Source organism: Vidua chalybeata, chromosome 9 (assembly GCF_026979565.1).
Source record: "Vidua chalybeata isolate OUT-0048 chromosome 9, bVidCha1 merged haplotype, whole genome shotgun sequence".
In the NCBI taxonomy this organism is placed as follows: Eukaryota; Metazoa; Chordata; class Aves; order Passeriformes; family Viduidae; genus Vidua; species Vidua chalybeata.
Window position 1 is genome coordinate 28,571,338 of NC_071538.1, and position 23,585 is coordinate 28,594,922.

Sequence of the window (23,585 nt, forward strand, 5' to 3'; positions counted from 1 at the left end):
TTCTTATAGTAGTGTATCCATCTGCTTCCCTTCTTCTGTGCTAATAACATTTGCTAGATCTGAGGTGGTTGGATTGGTCACAGAGTTCCCTGAATACAGAACAGAGTAACTTCCCATATTCCAGGAGTACCATGTGTTTTGGTGATGGACTTGGGTATTGTAGCCAACAGCCCTTCTGGATGAGCCACTCTTGAACTGAGGAGAACCAACAGCAGAGGACTGCGGGTGAGTCGTGTGTTACTAAGCCAGAAATTATTTGAATACTCCCTAGTTGGAAAGTGAGTTTATCTCAGAACAGCATTGCCTATGTGTTTCTGATAGAGAATGGGGAGCAGCTAATGAGACTCCTGTAAATGATTGGCAGTGATGTACTGAGCACCCATTTAATTATCATAAATGGAGGATATAATTCTCCCTGACTGGTGTTCACCCTTCTGCTGTTACTGTGCTTTCAGAGTATGGTTTGCATGTAATTTCAAGATGGAGAATTAAAAATAATTTCTAAGATGCAGCTTGCAATTAGGATCATATCCAGATGTAATCAGGGTGCGTTTTTGTCAAGGCTTATGTGTACCATGTGGTATCCTTTCAAACATTTTAATAATGAGAAGCTTTTTAAAACTTCTGGGTATATCATGTTTGTGCATCGATGTGTGCTTTGTGTGATGTTGATGTGATTGGGAGTTTATAAAACAAATGGGATTGGCAAAAAAAACAGTTTACAGTTACTGAATGACCACAATATTTAAATATCAATTTTGCTTTAAGGCTTATGTTTTGGAAGGCCTTGACTATCTGGGCATAGATCTTAGTATTAGGACTTGAAAACTTGGAACTCCACTGTACCTGTCATAGCTAACTTGCTACAAACACAGTCCTTGTGCTTTATTTCTGCCACCTCTGATGGTACTGTCTAATGGATTTGCTCTTTATCCATCTGCTGCTTAGCAGTGAAGACAGTATCTCAAATTCCCAGTAACTGACTCCTCTTAAATGATCATTTCCTCTGTGTTGGAGTCATTCCAGCCTTACTGAGCATAAAAGTCAGCATTTGCCTCTGTGCAAGGGGCAATTTGAGGCAGAGATTGAGAGGAAGGGGTTCTGTAGGGAACACCAAAAATGAGCAAGAGATCTGAGTTTTATATTCCAAGCTGTTAGTGGAGGTTGGAGGCAGCAGGAAACTTGTAGAGCTGAAAGTCAGAATTTAGATCCTGCAGTTGTTGCCCTCTTGATGCAAAGTGGAGTGGCCTTTCTAGAGGGAAATGTGTGTCACTGCTCTCCAGCTCTGTAGGCAGGTGAGAGGGCACATTTTGTCTGCATGGCCTTCCTTTGAACTGGATTCTCTGCACTTGTCTGGGAGATCCCGTGCAGTGTCCAGGGAGGGCTGATATCTGCTGTCTGACCTGATCAAGCTTCTGCAGGGCTGACTTGAAGATTAGAACTTCCTGAAACTGATTTGATGATACCCATCTGAAGCTGATCTTAATGCTCAGATATCTGCACTTTCCGTAATTCTGGAAATTGTTTTTATTGCAAAAGTTGTGACAAGAAGTAATGTTCACCTGTTCTAACATCTGTTGTCTGCAGTTTCCAGCCCCTTAACACAAGTGGTTTTACCAAGTCAGGAACTGTAATGTAGCAAATTACTGCTGGTGTTACTATACATTTATCACCACTGAGACCTGATAGTGCATGCTCTCATCAGGGTTTGAAAGAGGAAAAAAAAAGGGTGTGAGAAACGACGCCTCACTTCTTAAAATTTTAAAAGGCTTACTGAACCACAACAAGGGACTGAATAAGGAAAATGAGACAGTGCTGGGTGCTTAGCTGCAGCCAGAGGCACACTGCCCACACCCATAGCAATCCTTATTTATGCTATTGACAAGCCAAGCCCCTGGTAAGCCAACCCTCCCCACACTCATGCATGTGTCACTCTTCCAACCCAGCTCTTCCTTCATCCCGCCTCTTGGAGTCTGTGCAGTCCTTCTTGCTTTGACTTTCCCAATGGTCAGAGATCAACTTTCAACGTTACAAAATTTACATTAAAAACTCACCAGATCTTAACAGAACTTCTTTTAACTTTACAACTTACATTTAACATTTGCAAGAGCCAACATCACACTATACATTTATTACAAGGGCATAGTTCAGGAGGGTTTTGTTGTTGTTCAGAAAATAATTCTGCTGCTTCTCCTTGCTCAGTCTCAAAATCTTGTGGGAATTATCATGGCAAGTTGTAAACCTCTCACATCCCTCTTAGGGCTGTAGTCCTGAGAACTGGTAACCTTTCTCTGTGCTTCCCCAAAGTTCCTTATTGTGGGTAGTGAGGGAGCAGAACTTTGTTTTGGTGTCTGTCTTCCTTTAAGGGAGAGGGTTGTCAATGACTGAGAGGATTGGAGGGCAATCTTGAAATTTTTGTGCACTTGTACCTTTAAGATTGCCTTTGTTTTGAAAAATCTCTTTTTCCAAGGAATGTTGTAATGATTGGAGGAGATTATACAGATGGATTATGTATCTGATCTTAAATGTTTGCCTTTCACTTAGGTCAGCTGCAAAGCTGACATATTGTCAGCCAGTGTAGTAAATGCAGTACTGTATGGATGTGGCAGGATTTTCCATAAAAGTATTACTTTTTTACTGTTTGCTATTAAAAGTTTTCTTTTGAAGGTATTCCTTAACATGAAAATATATCAATGTCTTGAATCGCCACACATATTAAATATCCATTTATTATTTCCTGATCATGCCTTTTTTATAGCTAATGAATTCTCATTACTGTTACTAAACCAGAATTCTTCTATAGTGAAAATAGTGTCAGGGTTACCTATGGAGCTACCCTGTCACCTTCTGGAAGATAAAAGTGACTGGAGTTTTTGTACTTTTCCTTGTTGGGCAGCATCCATTTAGAGGATATTTTTATCCCTGCTGTCTTTAATAAAATTCCACATAACTAGTAGGTCAAGATGATGGGTTAAAGAACAGCATAGTCAGTATTTTTAAAAAATTACTATGGAAATGCAGCTGAGCTTTCCTGAGCTATTCCTAACATTATATTTATTGCCAGCTGTTCTTGCTTGAATTGGAAAATACAGCTTGTTGGGTATATAGTTTTTAGGTTACTCTCCTGGCTTAAATGCTGGAATTCTATGGAACACATCGAGGCATATTGCTGATCCCGAACAGCTGGCCCCCATTTCTGGGGCATTTAGCTCACGCTCTGACTCCAGGTTGTGTAAGGAGAGGGAGAGCGGGCAGTCTGGTGGAGGCAGTGCAATGCCGGAAGCCTGAGGAGATTTGTGTTTCCCTCTCTGTAGATTAAATCAGAGCATAAGAACACATTAACTTCCCTTAGGAGTGCTTTTACCTTTGGGGCACATCATTTTAAAGTCTTGGGACAAAGAAACTGACTTCCATGAAACTGGAGGAAAAAAAATGAGTTTGAATGAAGCTGACTGCAAGGGTACTTCCGTCCTTATCCAGGGAGGAGGATTGTCAGCTCTGATCAAGCTTGGAAAGAGTTGCTTTTGGTGGATATGTTTTGAGGATGATTATTATGACTTGCTTCTAATAGAGGAGAAACAGCAAAGATGGGATTAAGAAAAATTGTACTCTGTGTCTCCATTTCTCAACATCCTCCTCAGCTATGGTGAGAACGCAAAAGGAATAGAGCAGGATTCCCTGTGGAGAGGGTTTGTATTCAGGTGGTGATTGCTTTGCTTTAATATCTGCTTGCATATATACACTTGCATATATACACTTGCAGAAGTGTAGGGTTTTTTTTTTTACTGGTGATGAAATACTTGTTTCTGTGGCTTTGATCTACAGCTATAATCTGATTAAACTGCAGGTCAAGGAAGTTAGCTGAACCCTGGCTTCAACTGCCTATAAGAGGAATAATAAGATTTAAACTACTTAGCACATAGAATTGACAATAAGATGGTTCTGTTAAAGGTGTTTATTGTTGGCATGTGTTAGCAGTGTCCTTCCAAGGCACATGGAACATTTAATTCCATGACCCACAGGTTGAAGATCTCTTGCTTCCTCAGTAAGAGCTGACATCACCCAAACCTGCCAGCTCCCAAAGCAAGTGATTCCAGAACTTTGTGCAAGCTATGGTCATTTAAATTAGGTGGCAACACTTGAAAGTTTGGAACACTAAGAACTTGTTCAATAGAGGTAAAGCTGTTAAAGTTGTTTAACAGTACATGCTTGATGTACAAGTAAGTAGAGTCTGTACACAAATGAATAAGTAAAATCTTCGCTGGATGCTGTATACCCCTGCAAAATCCTGATTCCATCCATTTGCCCTTTCAGGAAAAGGTGTGTGCGGATGCTAAAGAAAAAAAAACCACTGAGTATTAAAATCATTATAAATTTTTGCTGAAGAGAACTGTTATTTTGAGGAAAATCTAAAATGGCAGGTTGTTGCTTTGAAGTTCCTTTGGGTGTGAGCCTTGCCAAATATTGAAATTATGAAATTAAAACATTAAGTTTGTTTGACTTTTAGTATGCTAGTATAGAAAATTTATCTTTTCTACCCAAAATGAAACATTTCCCACATTTATTCTATATATTTTCTGTATTTTTCTATTGCCTTTCAGAAGAACGAAAGCTTTCTAGCAGTGCCCTTGATAAGCCTTGAGATCAGCCACCTCCTGCTAAGGCACATTAGGGTGCAGGTGCTTTTCATTGTGGTACAGTTTTTGCACACACCTCCAGGAAAGAGAACTGCAGGAGTATGAATTTCTGCTTGGAGTGAAGCTCCTGACCACTTAATGTTCTTTAGCTTTTAGTAATGTGATTGGATTCTGATGGCTTTTATAAGCCCAGCTGTCTGGATTCATTGCCCATTTTAGTCATGTAAATCCTCAATTCCTTATCGGGGGTTGTGTTACTGAGATTTGATGAGGGAACTGATACAGCTGCTGATGCTTAGGGCTGTCAGGGGAAAACCGGGTGGAGTTCCCCTTCAGGAAGGGTGAAAGCAGTGTTGGCTTTGTGAGGTCTGGGGTTTTCCATGTTTTCTGTAGAACTTGTCATGCCACAGCACATCATGCCTGGCAGATCCTCACTGAAAATGAGAGAGGTGTGGTGTAAGTGAGGCTTGACTTCCAGAAATAGAAGATGTTAGCTGGGTAACACAAAACTGATGCTTTTAGAAGTTGGGCTTAATTTCATTGGCTTATCTGTGCTTGATAATAAAGCTTGTTAGCAGACCCCTTCTTCTGTAGAATAGATATGGCCCTATTAGAGATGCAGGGTGGTGTATGCAGAACTGAAAATTTGTGATTGAGTGCTTTGAATTATAGCAGAACTGAAGACAGATATTGGAACAGAAATGAGTTCTTTTGGGGACAATGGTAAAATAGATCCATTTGTTCAGTGATATGCAAATAGAGTTGGAAGTCAGATGGCAAGAGGAAAACTTGAATAGAATAGTTAACCAAAGAGGCTGTATGATCTTTTCTTACATGATTTTAACATCAAATTAAGCAAACTTGCTCTAGTGTTAAGGAGTAGGTGCGACTGCATGATCTTTTGATGTATCTTTCAGTGTGATGGGGTAAACACTTCAAAATATATATGGGAGAGACATCCCAATATTTGTGGGATTTTCTTTCTGTAGTGCTTATCAGCTTAAGGGAAACAACTTGTTTTCTTATCCTGCTTTGGGAAAACTTAATTGTTCAAGAATGGTAAAAACTTGGAAGAGGGAAAATGAAATTTGTCTTTCTTGTCTTCCTTTACCAAGTCCAGTGGTTAATTCCAGATTAAATGTAGCCTCTGAGTTCCAGCAAAATGGAACTTTATATACTCTTAGGTTCTTAAGAGAAGAAAAGTTGTTTTTTTTCTCCTGTGGAGACTTAAATTTTTATTTATCTTATACCTTTAGAACCTCGAGAGACAGTCCTGACTACTGTTTTTTAAAGTTTTGAAGCTTTTCAATTTTATGAAAAAAATGAAAATTCCTTTAGCTATCAAACATTTTTACTGAATTGTATGGGAGGCTGTCATATTTCAGTTTAAAGTTTGACTAAAGCACAGAGCTGAATCTACATATTTTGTTAGGAAAGGATAAAGAGTAGCTATTATGATATATCAAGGTGGTATATGGAAATACTTGAAATATATAATTTTTTGAACGATGGTTTGGATCAAAAAAAAAAAACGTAGGGAAGCTTGAGTGAACTGCTGGGTCCAACTGAAATACTCTTGAAATGATACAATGTGTAAACAAGCCCTACCAGGTTTTCTAGAAGGCAACCTTTTTTGCCCCAGAATGATTCATTCTAATGTAAATTCAGTATGAGGTGGTGCAATAAAATATATGGCCAGAAAAGCTTGTTAAAAATGCTGGGTGTTAGAAGGAGCCATTGGCACTGTGAGAAACTCCTATCGGTCATTACTAGTGAACTCCAGTGGGTGCCCACTAGGAGTCCCTGAGCACCAGCAAAGGCCCATTGTAAAGTTTGTTTAATGAGCAGGCAGTGCATCTTCTCTCTGTCCTCTCTCTCTCTAGCACTGCTAATATTTTGCCACTGATGCAGAACAAGTTTTGTACCCAGGCTGCCCCCTTTTATCCTGGCTTAGAATGCAGCTATTTGAAACAAATCGTTTTTAGGTAGAAATGAGAAGCAGCATACTAATGTTAGGTCAATTCTAATTTCTTTGGCATCTAGGAAGTACTGAAATAATTTCTATACATTTTATTAAAAATTACAGTGACAATCTGTTCAGTATTGCTTGTCGCAATTTTATAAAGTATACAAGGCAGTCTGTGTTATGGCCGGTAAAGCGATTGGTGCTAAAGTCTCTTGTTCTGTGAGACCATGAGTCTTCTCTTCCAAAATAAAGTGTTTTTAAATCAGTATTTTTGGTAGAAGCTCGGAGCTAGCCATATGATTAGGTCTGTGCATTTACAGAGAGTCTGTCAGCAGTTGTGCTGATGTAGAGACTGAGGCTCTGCACCAGAATTCTTTAGGCAACAGTGAGGGCAAGCTTCTGGGGGGAAAAAGTGTTTTTGCATTTCGCCTTTTAAAGATTACACTTAGTGGAATGTAGTTCTGCACAAGTAATTTCCAGAGGAGCAGTTCTTGGCTTTTAAAGGGCAGAGCCTTTGTGCCTAGAAGAGAATTCTGGGCTCATGTCTGTGGGCGCAGTCCTGCGTGTCCTGCTGGGGCTGAGCCTCTCAGCATTCGTGGCTTTGGCAGCACAGATTGTGTTCTCAGCTCAGAGGAGACCTTCACAGCACTGGAAGATGTTTGAAGCGTGAGCCAGACTGTAGGAACTTGGCTGGCTGTTCAGAAAAGCGAGATTCCCGCACCTGAGCAAGTCAGCTTTTCCTTGGGAGCAGCGGCATCGCTGGCTGCCAAGTCCAGCACCACAGCCCTGGCTCAGCTCTGTGCCTGACCGGATTTGCGGGTCAGCAGTGCAGGGGCTGCCGAGGCACAGCCTGCACAGGCTGTCCCTCCTCGTCTCTTCTTGGCTCCGTGGGAGCAGGATCTGCTCATTCCCATCCTGCTGGCTGCAGCCACACACAGCCATCACTTAGGTGTGCCTTCACTTAGGTTCCTTTTGTTACCTCTGTGTGGATGAGGAAGAACTGTTTCTTGGGCTTTCAGCTTTCTCCTGATACAGTAGCTAAAATTTGCATTGCTTGTCTTTATATCTTCTTTCAGTGTTCCCTGCTTTTAGGAGTTAAAAAAACCCCAACATATTAACACCTTCTTGAAATAAATAAACTGAAAGAAATTGTCTTAAAGGCTTTTAGATTAGATTAGATTTGGATCAGGTGAAGAACATACAGGTTCACTTTTGATATCAGTTAAGATGTTCTTGACTTTTGTTCTTGACAATTAAAACTCTTGGGGCATCCCATTGCTTCTTGGATGGAAGTGGCTATGGTGAGCTGTTATAGATAATGCTTGCATTTAATAAACAGAAATTTTGCAAAGGGACTTGGCAATTTACATGTTCCTAATATATATCCTGTTCTGATACATTTTTAATTGTCATGTGTATCTCAAAACCTTCCCTATAATTTGTGGCCAGTAAGTAGATCCCAGAACAAACTGAAAAACTGTTTACAGTCACCACAACTTCACATTGGCAAGAGAAAGTAAATTCTCAGGGGCTGATTTCCGCAGCCCCTTTAGGGATTAGGTGATGCTTTCTCCTGGCTCTCCATTCTTTTCCAAGTTGGCATCTGACACTCATGTTAGGCACAGTGTGTCTTCCAACTGTGTTTGTTTTTAGTTTTTTTCTGAGGCAGGTGAAGGGAGCATTTCATATGCTGGGAAGATTCCATGTCTGGTGTGGAAAGCTTGCACTCTCCAAATCTACTTCACCGCCTGAATGCATCAAGAGCAGAGGGACTTGTCTCAACCAAACCCAGCCAAACCAGGCAGCCTCGTGTCTCCTCTGCCAGCCCTGGGTTAATTGTGTCCATCAGACAGTCAAGGGCTGCTCCTTGAAGCTTTATGTACTGCTGACACAGTGCTTAACTGTAGCACCTCCATTGCCTGCTTCAGCCAGACACTGACCATTCAGAAATATTTATTTATTGAGGACTGCCCCAGTGTTCCTCTTTTTGGGAAGCTGTTTGCCAAACTCCACCAGCAGTGGGGATTTGCAGAGGATGCTCAGTGCAGGAGTTGTATGTGGTTGCCGTTCTTTCTGTGTGTACTGTGTGTTTTTTTTTCCCTTGGAAACCTGATCAAAGCATTACTTTAGGGATGCAGTTCAAGGATGAGAGGCAGTTGGGGAAGCCATAGTCTTATCCCTTCTCCCTACAAAAACTTGTGCAGTATGGGGGGCAGGAGGGCTGTACTGAGGTGCTGACACTGATGGGAGTTTGTTTCTCTGACTCCATTGGCTCCTGCATTTCACTTGTGACAACTTGGAGCTGATATCAAGTTCCCAGGCAATTATCACTAATGTTGGCAGGACACTGCTGCCACATAAAATACAAACTGTAATGTAAGCATTATTCGTTTTTATTTGTTCAGAAAGAGGCATAAGCAGGGAAAAGTGAACGGTTGACTACTGTTATGGGATGGACTAAAAGCAGTCATGCTGTTGAGCCAACAGTAGCTCAAATCCTGCATGGGGTGAACTAGAGCAGAGTGAGTTGTAAGCAGATTCACCATTGCATGAATGTACTTTGGCATAATTCAGTTACTTTGATCTTTCTGTTTCTAATTTATTGTCATATTGCTTTCTTACAGGCAGGCAGAAGTCCTGAAGGCTGACATGACAGGTAATTGCCTTTATTATACAGTTGATCTAACTTCTTAATATTTGATTCCTGGTGTTGTTTTCCTTTTGCTTATCATTCATAAGAATTTTCTGTAAAGTGTGTGACCTTACATTAAAGGCTTGTCTTCTGTATATAAATATAGAAATATATAAATAGTATTTTAACAACTGTGCCCCTTTTGCCTGTACCTAATACATATTTTTGAAGTTGACTTTGGATGTTCTAAACATTTGGAGATGAAGGTCATGTCTCTGCTTCTCTCTGTGACTCCTGCCCAGACTAGCTTGGGAACTGCTCTATTTGGGATTAGCCAGGATTTGGGTGGTTTTAAAGAACCTGGGTGAGGAAATGCTGATCTGAGCACTACCATGTGTTGTGAAAGTGCAGCCCTTGATGCAGTGAAATGCTGTGAGCTGTGATTTAAGCTTTATATATTAATGGGAAATGGAAATTATTTATATTAATGAATCAGCCCTGCAGTAAAAGTAGCTTCCCTCATGAACTTTGCCCAGCTGTTCTTGCCACCTGGGTGTAGTGAAAGTAGCAGGCTGGTGTAATCCCCATAGGACTATTAAAACCACCTGGAGCCACCTAACCCAACAGGAGTGGCTCCACCATCAGCATCAGGATGGTTTCCCTGGGGTGAGGCCCATCCCTTGTGCTCCTGCAGCCCCAGCCCAGGTGGTGGTAGAAGCCATGGCAAGTTGGACTCTGTACCTCAATAGCAGGGAGGGGTGTTTGCACTCGCCCTCTGGGATGGAGAGCAGATAGCTACTGAAGAGTTAGGAAATGGCAAGCACACAGCAGTACTTGCCCACAGTGTTCTTTAAACACCAACAGCATGTGTCCATGCACTGTCCTATTTAGCATCCCTCCATAGATTTATTGTCTGCTAATTATTTTTTGGCTATTTTTTTTGGAAATTTTTCTAAATTCATCCAGTGGTAAGAAATTCTGCTGTTTAAGAACTTATGGAAAACCACATCCTCCTACCCGTTTTGTTTTTTAACTTGCCAGCTGCTAACTTTGTTCACATCTAGTTCTGGTGTTGTAGAAGACTCATCAGTTAAGCAATGAGCATACAATCCTCAACCCCTCTGTAGTTCTTGTATTTCACTATTCTGAGGAAACTGATAAAAGCAGGTGTTTGGTGGTGTGTATCTTACACTGAGCTCTATTCTTTCATTTGGTAAATGAGCGAAAAATCAGATTAACTCCATAAATTTGTGACTTTGTGTGTTTGTTTTTTTTTTTTCTTTCTTGTTGCTCAGATTCAAAGCTGGGTCCAGCAGAAGTCTGGACATCCAGACAGGCTCTACAGGACTTATATCAAAAAATGCTAGTGACTGATTTGGAATATGCTTTGGATAAAAAAGTGGAGCAGGACCTGTAAGTACCTCATTGAATTTGTGTGTATGTATGTGATCTGGGCTGGGGAACAGGAAACCCTGAGACTTCCAGAAAAGCAATTGTATCCTATGGAATGGTTATCTTTTTTCCTTTAAAATGAGAGCTGTGCTATGGGTGAAACATGAGAAGGCACTGCAGAGCTGATAATGAACTTTCAGTAGGTTAGTGTTTTACCTCTGGCAGTTCAGAGGCAGCCATGTCATGCAGGACTGGGTTTTGGAGAGCCAGATGGAGGTGGAGAAGCTAAGGAGCACCAGTCTGCTCTGCTCTCAGGGAAGGGCTGAAGTCTGCATTTTCCTGAAAGGAGGAAATTTGCCTGATGTAACCACCTGGAGCTTTGAGCAAGGTCTAACAGGAGCTGAGTAGCTGCTGAAGACCAGTGTTTAAGCCCTGTGAGGTAGAGCTGGGCAGAGGGAGGAATAATCAGGGTTGCTCATGGAGTTAATTACTGGGTTGCTCATGACACCTTACAAATCAGGGGAAGATCCAGCTGGGTTTTCTCCATGCCCTGAATCCATTCCCTGTTATTTATGGTGTGGACATGGGTTGTAATAAGTTTAGTTAACAGAAGCATGTGGTTCTTTCAGCATTGAGGGAAACCAGATGAGTAGGCTGGCTGAGTTCTCCTCTCCGTGCTTCCAGTTACTGAATGATTTTTAACCCTCATTTCTGTTCCCCACATCTTGTTTTAGGGAGGGACTTCTATGCTGCCTAAAATAGAACAATTGCAAGCAAATATTAATGACATTAGCGTTAGCCATATACACATATATGCTAGCTATATATATATATATATCAGGATCTGTTTTCCCTAGATATGAGACGTGAGGAAAGGTGGTTATTCCATATTTAACATTTGTTCTCATCTGAATGTTGCCTGAATTTGAATATTCTTCATGTCTGATGCTATGTAATTAAACAGTTCTTTCCTGTTATTTATGCCATCTGCATAAGACACTTCCAAAGCAAAAATATAAATGCTTCTTTTATTTTCAGTTGGAATCATGCCTTTAAAAATCAGATCACAACACTCCAGGGTCAGGCGAAAAACAGAGCAAATCCGAATCGGAGCGAAGTTCAGGCGAACCTTTCTCTGTTTTTAGAGGCAGCTAGTGGCTTCTACACACAGGTGAGTTGCACAAAGTAGAGGGGATGGGTGGAGGATCAGTTTTAGGTAGGTAAAATCTGGTCTTTGCCCTTAGCTTAGGAAACTGCTGCTGTATTGGATTGAGCAGTGCACCTTGCTAACTGTGGTGCTCTCAGCAGGAGATGTCTGCTGAGAGACAGACATCTGGTGATGGGCTTTCTTTTGATCGGTCTTGAGCTGAAACTTTTGTGCATCTGGTAGTTGTTTTGGTGCAATTTAGGTTCCTTTCTAACAGAATCTGCTTCAATGCCTAAACCCCACTGTTTTGGGTAAGGTCAAGGTCCATTTTGACTGTGCTCTGCCGTGCCTGCTCAGAGCAATCATAAAGCAGCAGGAAAGGGTAGAATGATACTTCTTTGCACCTTCTCACTGTGCATCTGTTGCCTTCTTGAACTACCACCTGTGTGAATCCTCTAACTGTTAGAAGGTGTAGCCTTCACTGGCTCTCCAGTCCCTCTTAAAGCCATTTACTCTGTCTCTGCAGTGACCTGTGGTGAAGAATTTTGTCTTTTAATTGTAATGTCTTACAGAAATGATGACACAAAAAAACCTCAAGCCCAGCAGATGAGTTAGTTGATATACTCTTAATACTTTTTTTGTACTCTTTCTCTAAAAATTCCCATTTGGCTTCTCATTCCTATGTATGTGTTTGTGGGCCATTGCCTTCATTCCTTTTCATTTGCTGTATAGTGAAGGATAAGCAAGGATAATCAGTTTGTTCTTGGATTAAGTTACTCAGGAACAGAAGTAAGTGCAGCAAACGCAGATGCGCAGGATGTGTGTGATGGCCTGATGTTTCATTCTTTGCCCCTTCCTTGTGACTCCTAACACTGATGATGAGCATTGAGGTGTAAGTCTTTATTTTTGACAACAATTAGAACAATTAGTTCACTTCTAGGAACTTCTCTTCCCCTGAAGCAAAATTGTATTACTGAGTGCTCTTGGACCAAGAATTTTTTGCAAGGTTTTCAGTTAATTGCCAAAGGAGTGTGATTCCTATTCATATACTTATTTCTTACTGACATATTTTTGCCTACACTCTCTCCTATGTTAGACTTCATTAGATTTCATTAGATTTAAATTATGGAGAATAAGAGTCAGTGTATGATGATGGCCTTAGTAAGGATAACTTGCATTTCTTTCCTTTTTTCCCGTCATTTGGTGTCTGCTTCAGCAACATTATGGTTGTTGAATCCTCTCTCAGTGTTCAGAGTAAACTTTGTCATGGCTAATTTACACTGTCTTCAACTTACAGCACTCACAGTAGGTCATTCATACTGTATCATTTCCTAGTTGGATTCCAGATATCTGCAACGCCAACCCCAGAGTAACCTTGTGGCTTCCCTTTTTTCCCTTTCAGCATTGTTTTTTTGTAAAGCTGCTTGTGGAGGTAGCCAGTTTCACAGGCTGTCATGGTTGCCAAGGGTGTTCTACCTCTACACTGTTTGTCTTGCAAAAGCCTTTTTCTTTCCTGCAGTGGATCATGGACTTTTATTCTTTCTGAGTTTGACACTACAGACTGGGTCATCTTTCTCTGTTTGCTGTGATGTTAATTACATTTACAGTCTAAAGCTTTGGCTCAGCTAAGGTACCTGTTCTCCAGCTGTGAGGCCTCCACAAGTGACATCTTTGAACAAGAGCATGAATTTTCTTAATTTGGCATCTTTGAAGATGTCAAGATGCTCTCTTTTATCCAGCTTTCATCTGTGAGATCTCGCTTGTTTGATGATTTTTTGTTTACTGTCTAAAGACGGAGCCAAAGGGGTGTGAGGTGTAACACAAACCTCTTTCTGCAGCAAGCAAAAGCATCATGTCACATCCTGCTGACAGTGTATGTGTCTCTGTCAGCCATGGGCTTTCTCTGTGCCTTTATCTGGAAGTGCAACCCTCCTGCAGGTCTGTTTTATTTGGAGGCTGAGCATGTTCCCAGCTGGGAGAAAGTCTGTCACTTCTTACCTGCATTTTTTACCCTAGAACTCAGTCCAACAAACACTCTTCACTCTCTGGTTGCAGTTACTTTGCAGAGTATTTGCTGGAGTCCATTAGGAAAAACTTCAAAAGCACTAATGAGAATGGCAGAGTTGAGGCTTTCTTTCAATCAGCTTTTGAAATATTTGATCAAGTAGCTGATGCCTTGTTCCTTGAAAGAGTCTGTGTTGGCTTAGCACAAATATTTGCTGACACCTCAGCCACTGAACTGTTAGTATTGCCTTGTGTTGCTTACAAACTTGGTTATGTTCCAGCTTATTTCTAAAGTTTAAGTTGGGATAGTGTGGTTTCTTATGTTGGAACAAGCTGCTTTGGAGAGTGAGGGATGTTCCTTTCTAATATTTTCTGAGAACAGTGTCACTTCTTGAAGGTTTAAAACCCACTGTGTTCCTCTTGAGTGTCCTACTGAAAAAACAAAACCAAAAGACAAAGCAAAACCATAACTCCAACAATATCTGTAGACCTCCCATAGTCAATCTCCACTGATAAATCCTTGGTGATTTAAATATCATGAGGATCGAGTTGCTTACTGGTTTGGGATGAAGAGCTTTTTTTCTTACTGGGCAGATGAACACAGTGGACACAATGGAACTCAATGAATTCCATATGGAGAATGTATTTTCAAGTCTCACTTTCAGTAATTTGAGCTTGTTCACCTCAAATACGTTTGGCTCATCTGTGGCGGGCACACACCTCTGAGTGGCACTGTTAGTTTTGTGACTTGTTTTACTGCCTGTCCAGTGCCTGTCTGGAGCTGCTACTGACCCAGCCCATTTTTGCAGTTACTACAGGAATTGTGCACAGTTTTTAATGTAGACCTGCCGTGCCGTGTGAAGTCTTCCCAGCTGGGGATCATTAGCAATAAACAGACGCACACCAGCGCCATTGTGAAGCCGCAGTCCAGCTCCTGCTCCTACATTTGCCAGCACTGCCTTGTCCACCTGGGAGATATTGGTGAGTTTCAGAAGGAAAGGGCTGGGACGTGGAGTTCTGTCTGTGTTCAGCTTCTAGAGAGGGATCTCCATGTACCACAGCAACTGCTGGAGCAAGTGTGCTCCACTTTAGTAGCTCCTTGCTGATTGTGCCGGTGGTCATTGCAGCAGGGGGAAAGACCTGGAAAGAAACTCTGTTCCGACTTACCTAGTGTGTGTTACACATTAACACACTGAGGCAGTTAATCACTGGCTTGCTAGTGATCTGCTAGACTCTGTCTCCTAGCATTTTAATCATGTTCTAGCTGGTAGGCACAGGGAAGTGCTGAAACTGGTAACTATTACAAAAGCTTGTTGCAGCAGGCTACCACACTTCTCCATTCCAGAAGACTAGTATCTTATGTACAAGGGCACCAGTTAGAAATCCAGCCTTTCATAAATGAGGTATCTTTTTCAGATTAAGTTCAACAGGATTATTTCTTTCTTGATTTGAGTAAATCTTTGTGGTGTAGAAAGTTCTCTTTTCACAGGAATATGCAGTTGCTTTTTGAACAATCTAAAAATAGATCTAGTTGGTGATTGTGCAAAGAGGGATGAAAAGAATTTTTAGCTCTCTGTATATTGTGTTCTTGGCACTGTTGTCCATAAGACAGTCTTAGGTCTGAGGCAAAACAGCCACCTCAGAATTGAATGTGTGACATCTTGGTGCTGTTCGGTGTAATTGCACATTCTTCTGATGCTTATTTCTGAAATACTAGTGAAATGCTCTTCAGGTAAGTTGCATTTTATGAAAATAACTGCAGGAGACTGGAATTTTGTGCCTCAACTTGGGATTTTTGCTGTTTTCTTAGCTCGCTATAGGAATCAGACCAGCCAGGCAGAGTCTTACTATAGACATGCAGCTCAGCTTGTCCCTTCTAATGGTGAGTCTGGGATACCTTTTCAGTTCATAATTCCAAAGGAAGATTTGGGGTATTGTTTTCTTCTGTGGCAGTTGAAAACATGGGCTTTTATATAAATATCCCTCTCCAAATTCTCTGCAAAACCATACAACAAAGCCTCACATGTCAGTAAATCATTTAGATAATGGTTATTTGCATGATCTCTGTTGCTTCCTTTTGTGCAGGTTTAGAAACAAGGATGGTAATACACAGCTTTACTCCAAGGCTTCACTACTGCTATACTTTGTTACATTCATACATTATAAAGGACAATTAATGAAAACTTGCTTTATACCAGCATTGTTTTTTTCTTCTGTTGTTTATTCCCATGCCAATTTATAAAAAGTTTATGTAAAGTTTCTGATGGCAGTTAATGTGTTCTTTAGTTCAGGGAGCTAGCTTTTTAGCTATTGTCTTCCAGTGGCCCAAAATGTAGGGATGGTGATAGAAGGATAAGTCACTTTTGAGCTGGGCTGCTGAAACGAGTAATTCAATTTTTTAGCCAGTTGCATTCTAACTAAACAAAACAAAAACTCAACCCCCTGAAACAAACAAGCAAACAAAATCAGAGACCCCCATACCCACTCCTTCTCCATCCAGAGTAAAAAAAAAAAAGGCAACAAAAAAACCACAACCAAACAAAAACAAAAAAGACCAAAACCCAAAACAAAACAAAAACCAAACCGACAACAACAACAAAAACTAAACACAAGCAAACAAAACAAACAAACAAAAACACAAAAAAACCCCAGACAGCTGATGCACCACAAATGTAGAAGTTTAGAAGCTTTTTCACTGAAGTGGTACAGATCCAAGGCTGGGGTGGAAGGGTCAGCAGATGCACATCTGAGCCACTTCAGTCTGTTGAAGAACCGAGGACTTTATGCTCCCTTTCCAAGTGACCACATGTACTCTGAAATCTAGCATGTTTCCCCCCAGGACAACTTGTTGGACAGCTTGCTTTTTTCTCCCTTAGGTCAGCCTTATAATCAGTTGGCTATCCTAGCTTCCTCCAAAGGAGACCACTTGACCACAATTTTCTACTACTGCAGAAGCATTGCTGTGAAGTTTCCTTTCCCAGCTGCCTCCACTAACCTACAAAAAGCACTTTCTAAAGCACTGGAAAGGTGAGACTAAGTAAATTATTGCCACTCAGGTAAGTTGGAAGATACTTCTTCTAAAAGTACCTGCCTTGCTAGAAGTTTTTCATTTTTGGCAGTGGAAACAGAAATCGCTCAAGCCTTGTTCAGTCAAAGCATCCTCACAGGTGTATGGAACGAAGAATAGTTTCTGATGTTCCTGACTTTGATTAGTGAATGCAGGAAATAAGCATATTGTGCCAGCACAAAAAGTAGCTTTGCAGGACATTCCTCCCTCATTTTGGAGTAATTCTGTAGTGTTATGTGCAGCTGTGTGTGATTCCAAAGACTGACTCAGGTATTTCTATTCTAAATGCAGTCGTGATGAGGTGAAGACTCGATGGAGTGTGTCTGACTTCATCAAGGCATTTATTAAATTTCATGGCCATGTGTACCTGAGTAAGAGCTTGGAGAAGCTGAGCCCTCTTCGAGAAAAGCTGGAAGAACAGTTCAAGGTTAGTTCTAACAACATATTAATTAGTATAATGAGAATATTTTTAGCAGCTGAGTTCAGAAATTACAGTCCAGTAATCATTCTTTCACATGATAAAATACAGGAAGGTCAAGTAGCCAGTTAGGGAAGGTTTGCATTGCTAACATTGGATAGTTCTGGTAATTTCTGCCAAGATTAGGGATTTTTCCCATTTGACACATGGTCTGTTGGTGGAGATACAGGAGAAATCAGTGACCACTGTTGATTCTCTGCTATTTAACCTGGATAATTCTTAGATACCTGTGAAAAGGACTTGATTAATCTGTGAAGTCTTGGCTTAGTGGCCTGAGGAATTTAGAGGGCTTCATTTTTTGGGTGGCTTTCATTCACTCCCAGTGGTTATTAAGGCTGCTTTTAATCTGCCTTGGAAAACTTGCCTCTCCTGTTAACAGTTTGCCCTTGAAAAGTGTCCCATACAACCTTACTTTGTGCAGACTAGAACTATGCTGAACATGTTTTCCATGGAAAATCCAGGAATCCCATTGATTACATACCCAGCTCATTATGTTGGACAGTACAGCCAAGATCAAAACAAAAGAGTTTTGTAAGGTATTTATGCAAAGTAGTACAATTTCAGATAGCACATAATGTTAACTGGTAAAGGCCTTTTGGAAACTGCTCTGCTTCAGCATCCTAATTTGTGGAAAAGCATCAAGGAGGATGGATATGTTCAGCAGACCAGTAGATGCTTTTCAAAAATAGGGAAGGGGAATGTGGTCTGAGCAATATAAAAAATCACAAATGTTCTTTACAGTCCTTTTACACTTTTTTGTCTTGAATTGTGCTGCTACAGCTAGGTTCACACTGTCTTTAAAATAAATTTAAAAATCCACAACACTTCCTATGAATTGGCTACTCCAACCCTGGCAGTTTATGTTGTTTCAGAGTGCTTTTAATCAATAGTTATGAGCATTGCTCAGAAGTGGAACAGTCTTTATTTTCTGGACTGATCTAGAGTGTTAAAACAGCTAATTGAGCCCTGCTTTGTTGCTTAGATTACCTTTTTTGTTGTTTGTATTATGCAACATAAGGCCCAATATATCAAAGAGCAACTCTTCTGGCTTCAAGTTGGACGTGGATGTGAAGTTGGCTGTATGGTAGTGAATCACTTTAGCTTTGTGGCTCATTTTAACTCTGAGGAGAGCAGTTGCAGGGTTGGGAGCATTTCAGTCAGGCCCTGGGTGCTGCTGCTGGCAGCTCTGCCAGTCTCAGTTGTCAGCTGTACTGTGCTTCATGCCGTAAATGAGAGAGTCAAGGGTGAACGTGGAGCTTAAACCTTTTCCTGATGCTTATACTAGTTAATCCACCTGATTCCTATGTGTCTGAAGATTTGTTGGCTGAGATTTAGGATAGCTCCTTTTTTCCCACAAAAAGCCTTGAAGTCTCTTTTCCTGTCCTGAGAAAGGTGTCTTTTCTAGCATAGTTACTGAAAGACATTTGTAGATAGCTCTCTCTATTTTAGTCTGCCAAGGCATTCTGTGACCCATGAAATCAGGTGTGGAATTAGTCTTTAATGCATAACCATGCAGTAGTTAAATTTTCCTGGTTTTTTTTTTTTTTTTTAATGTCACCTTCTCCATGCTGGTTCTTTGAAAGGCAGACAAACCCAGTGGATCTATGGGCCTTTGCAGTGCTGTCAGTGCACATTCCAAGTTGCACTTGCTCTGGAAGAGAACCATCTGCAAAGGGGATGTTGATTTGTTGTGTGCCTGAGCTGGTGTACAAGCAAAAACCTTGTGCTTAATAGTGGGTTCTTCCTGGAAAGCCCAGTGCTGTGCTGGGAGGAATGACTTGAAAATAAAATCCAGAATGAATGTTGTGTAAGAGCAGAAACCTTAGTCAAGCAGTGAAGGAGCAACTACCAATCCTTTCAAGCATGTGTTTTGCCATCTAAAAATATATGCACCCTGTGTCTTTGTTGCAGAGGTTGTTGTTCCAGAAGGCCTTCAACTCTCAGCAGTTAGTCCATATTACTGTGATCAACCTGTTCCAGCTGCACCACCTGCGAGACTTCAGCAACGAAACAGAGCAGCACAGCTACAGCCAGGATGAGCAGCTCTGCTGGACACAGCTCCTGGCTCTCTTCAGTAAGTGTGGGAGCTAATTGATTTTTGTAGTTCTCTTGATTTTAATGTGGAATCCATTAGTAATTTCCTGTCAGGATCTAGCTTAATGGCTGTCTGAGGTAAGTGCTGAGAATAGACATCAGGGAGAAAGTTGTGAGAGATGATGGTCACACAGGATCATTGATGTCAGCAGTGCTGACTAATACTGGATTTCTGTGTCCGGACTTACTCTGTTTGAAGCTTTACAGAACTCTGCATCATTTTCCTGGTTCTGAAAGAGCATTTTAACTTGGGTGCAAAACTGGATCCAGCTTGGCGGTGAGTAGTACCCCTCTTGGGGGCTGCTCCCCAGTTGGCTGCATACAGTTGGAGTTGCTTTGAATGGAACTGGTTCTGATTCAACAGGACTGAAGTTGAGTCAACCAGGACCTCAGATACTTCTTTACCCTTGGTAATATCAACCAGGAGATAAGTGAAAGTGCAGAGCATTTTAGATTCTAGCCACATAATGCTGATTTGCTTAACTTGATTGAGGCTGTTGTCAGCTTGGCCTTGTTTGTCAACAACTAAATTTCTGAATAGCTGGATTTCTCCAAATTCCAGCCTGGAGCTGATTCTGAAGGCACCATGGTCACACGGGTGTGGTTACTCTTTCTCAGCTTCTGTGCTCTAAGGGGTCTGGGCTGGGTGCCTGCCTGCAGAGCTCCAGTGCATTTGTGTGCCTGCTGGTTGAAGTGAATAAAGTGCAGGTAGGTAGTTGAGTTGATGATTTCTGATAAATAGGTGAGTGACTGGTTTTGCACTGGGCTTGTGTCAGCTGATTTTTTTTAACTTACCAAAATGACTTGCCATGACAGTTGAAGAGATATAAACATCAAGATTCTGCTGCATAGTAGAAAACTATTAAAAAGCCCTGTGTTGTGATCTGCTGGTGGATTGTTTAAGATGAGGTAGCTGGGCTGCCTTGTTGTAAAGAACTAGCTCTTAGAATAGGGGTTTATGGGGTGGATATATTTGATTAGGTTATTTGGTCAACTTTGAAGTACCATTCCCACATAATGGAGTTTTTTTCTTTTGCTTTTTCCTCTTACTTTCTTTCTAGTGTCATTTCTTGGGGTTCTGTGCAAGTGTCCTTTACAAAATGACTACCAGGAGGACTCTGGGGCTGCATATCCTCTTCCAGCTGTGAAGGTTTCGATGGACTGGCTGAAGCTTAGGCCCAGTGTTTTCCAGGAGGCAGTGGTTGATGAAAGACGGTAGTGAGTGTTAATCTTTCTCGTTACATTTTGTTGCATGAAGGTCCTAATTACTTTTGATCCACAAATTAGTCATGGGAAAAGTGATCATACAACTCATCATTACAGATACCAAAATGACAGAAAGTTCATAAAGGAAAACATGAGACTTGTCGGTTACATGAGCAAATTGATTCTTTTAATTGTCTTTAGGCTTGCTGTAAGTTTTTTGCAATCGGGGGATCTATTTTAAAATGTCCAGATTGAGCATAACTACTGAGTGTTCCTGTAGTCTTATCTAGTATAATGATTTCTCAGATTACTGGGGGAAGTGGCAGGAGAATACATGCCTTAATTTTGTGCAATGAACCATCACTTGGGCAGTGCTGGAATGTATTCATCTAGGAGTTAAATTCAGTTTAGTAGAGGGGCTCTTTAAGTGTCAATGCAGGCATAACTGTTCTGGACTGTTGCTCTGATTTTTCACTTTTGCAACTAATCTCATAAATTAAGGCTTAAATTGCTCAAAACTCACTTTTTTTTTTTTAATCTGTTAAATTTTCATGAATTACTGTGATTCAATAAAGTGTTTCTGTACAGTGATTCTTAGGATTGTAGTGACTGTTACTGATGCAGCTGGATGAGTATTGTTCCTAAGATGGGCTCTCAAGGAAAGCAGTATGATGCATGGAGAACAGGGGTGCCTATAACTTTGCTTTGTTAAATAAAAAACCAAAAAACCCTCTGGAGTTTTGGGAGCTTAAACCACAGAATTCCTAAAGGCAAGATTAAGGAGAAGAGTTCAGATGTGGTTTGGAGATGGTGATAACTTCTGCCATTTGCACATCCTCAAGGAAGACTTATGCCTGTATTTTAATAGGCAAGATACCTAGTTGATATCAAGTAGTCCCTGCAGAGAGGACATGCAGGTAGTAATTCATGGAGTAAATGGCTTTAAGCTGAAAGAGGGTAGATGTGGATTGGTTAGAAAGAAATCCTTTCCTGTCAGGCAGTGAGGCCCTGGCCCAGCTTGCTCAGAGAAGCTGTGGCTGTCTCATCCCTAGAAGTGTCCAAAGCCAGGTTGGATGGGGCTTGGAGCAACCTTGGGGGAGTGGAAGATATCCCTGCCCATGGCACAGGGTGGGAGGTCCCTTCCAGCCCAAACCATTCTGGGATTCTCTGAAGGAACCCATTTTCTGAACAACATATGGACTTTACTTGCCTTACTGAAGACCTGTGGGGTGTTTTTTCCTTCTTTTGTTCCTTGTCAGTCATGGGAAGGAGCTGTTGCTCAGTGTAGTGTAGAGAGTAATCATGAAGATCATGCTGTCTGTGCCTGCAGCCGTGCAGGAAAGCAGCTGAGGGTGTACAATGCTGTTGGGGGCACGGTGCATTCTCCAGGCTGTGTGCTGCATGATGTCTGAAAGCCTTGCTGAGGAGGACACACTCATTTCTCCTAGACTGAGCACAGTGGGCATCCTGAAATAATTTTCTGTTGTTTCTGTGGTACCCATCAGTAAAGCAGAAGGGTTTTTGGACTTTTGGGTGGGAGCTTCTAGCAAACAGGAGCAAGCAGCCTGGTGGTAGCAGTTAAATGTTAACACAGTGATCAGTGTGATTTTAAATTTGTTTGCTCCAGGGCCTTTGGGAAGAATTTCCAGTCATTGCTTGTTTTATTGTATTGTGAGGGCAAGGCAGGGGACTGCAAGTTCACCTCTGGTTTAATGATCTTTCTTGGTGCAGCCCTTACTTAGAGTCTCTTCTCTTGGTGGTAAATGCTCCAGCACTACAGTACAGTGTTCTTGTTCATGGAGCAGAAGTACTTCTGCACAGCTGTGTCTTGATAAATTCTTTTGCTGCCTAAACTGATTCATTGACTATGCCTTGAGAGCCATCAGCTTTGGACTGCAAAGCATGAAATGCAGACAGGTTCTTGCAGCACTTGCTCATGCTCTAGGTTTATCTGGTTAAATTCACAACAGGCTCTCTGGCCTGCTGGATAATGAACACTGTGCTGTGAGAACCTGGCTTCCTTGGGAACTTCAGGTTGGCTTTTTAGTAATAGTAATTCTTTCAAGAAAGTGGTCTTTTCACTGACACTTTGCAAGAAACTTTTCTTGGGAATCAGAGGATTAATGTAAACTGTGACGGTAACAGCATTCAGTGTTTTTTTGGTAAAGCAAACACATCCCATGTTATGCAGTTTTCACTCAGGGTTTGCCTGTTTTCTAATTTTTAGCATATGGCCCTGGCTGATCTCTCTTCTAAATAGTTTCCAGCCTCATGAAGAAGATCTATCCAGTAATAATGGTAAGGACACTTGTAGTCTGTCCTGTAAAGAGCTGGGAAAACCAATATTTTTCCTGCTGATATGGGAGTTACAGTTGAAGAGCAAATAAGGAAACAAGTTGTCTTCTTGTATTCATGTGAATACTTTGCAAATGCTTTTTCTTGTTCTGAGCAAACTGCTCTGCTTTATCGTTCCTGAATTCCTCAAATTGCGGGGTGGACCAATTTAATAGAAGGCTTTAGTATGTATAGAGACCATGCTGAGGTATCTGCTGTGATACTGTGCTCAATGCTTTCATGCTTTCCTTATGCTGTTTATTGTCTATTTGCCAGCAACCCCCCTTCCAGAAGAATTTGAGTTGCAAGGGTTCCTGGCCCTCAGGCCCTCGTTCAGGTGGGTGACAGCTGAAGCACCCTTGTTGATGTCATGACTTCTACAGACACTGGCTGTTCCTTACAATATCTTATTTATGTATGTTTACTGCTGTATAGATTGGTGTTGGTCTCTTCAAAACAACTGCAATGGATGGTGTAGCCCTAAGAAATTCTTGAGGTTATAATATTGCTCATGACCCTGCTGAACCTCTTTAATGTAGATGCATCTTACCAGATGAGAATTACATGTGTAAATCAGACATGTTTTGAATAATATCTGGTGAAAGTTCAGAGCTTTTGATAGAGCAAT

The 23,585-nt window shown here is 41.2% G+C and overlaps 1 protein-coding gene across 7 annotated transcripts in view; it reads left to right on the forward strand.

Moving 5' to 3' along the window:
- The window catches only part of SMG7 (SMG7 nonsense mediated mRNA decay factor), a 51,150-nt gene that overhangs the window by 11,085 nt on the left and 16,480 nt on the right, over positions 1 to 23,585 (forward strand). For 6 of the 7 annotated variants that reach the window (XM_053950228.1, XM_053950227.1, XM_053950226.1 and 3 more), the window contains exons 2-12: positions 9,228 to 9,259; positions 10,531 to 10,648; positions 11,666 to 11,798; positions 14,588 to 14,759; positions 15,589 to 15,660; positions 16,655 to 16,805; positions 17,137 to 17,272; positions 19,235 to 19,397; positions 20,479 to 20,635; positions 22,851 to 22,921; positions 23,234 to 23,294. In XM_053950228.1, coding sequence (XP_053806203.1) covers positions 9,228 to 9,259; positions 10,531 to 10,648; positions 11,666 to 11,798; positions 14,588 to 14,759; positions 15,589 to 15,660; positions 16,655 to 16,805; positions 17,137 to 17,272; positions 19,235 to 19,397; positions 20,479 to 20,635; positions 22,851 to 22,921; positions 23,234 to 23,294 — 1,266 coding nt within the window. The remainder of the gene's footprint in view (positions 1 to 9,227; positions 9,260 to 10,530; positions 10,649 to 11,665; positions 11,799 to 14,587; positions 14,760 to 15,588; positions 15,661 to 16,654; positions 16,806 to 17,136; positions 17,273 to 19,234; positions 19,398 to 20,478; positions 20,636 to 22,850; positions 22,922 to 23,233; positions 23,295 to 23,585) is intronic. The other variant, XM_053950223.1, reaches the window with a different exon arrangement.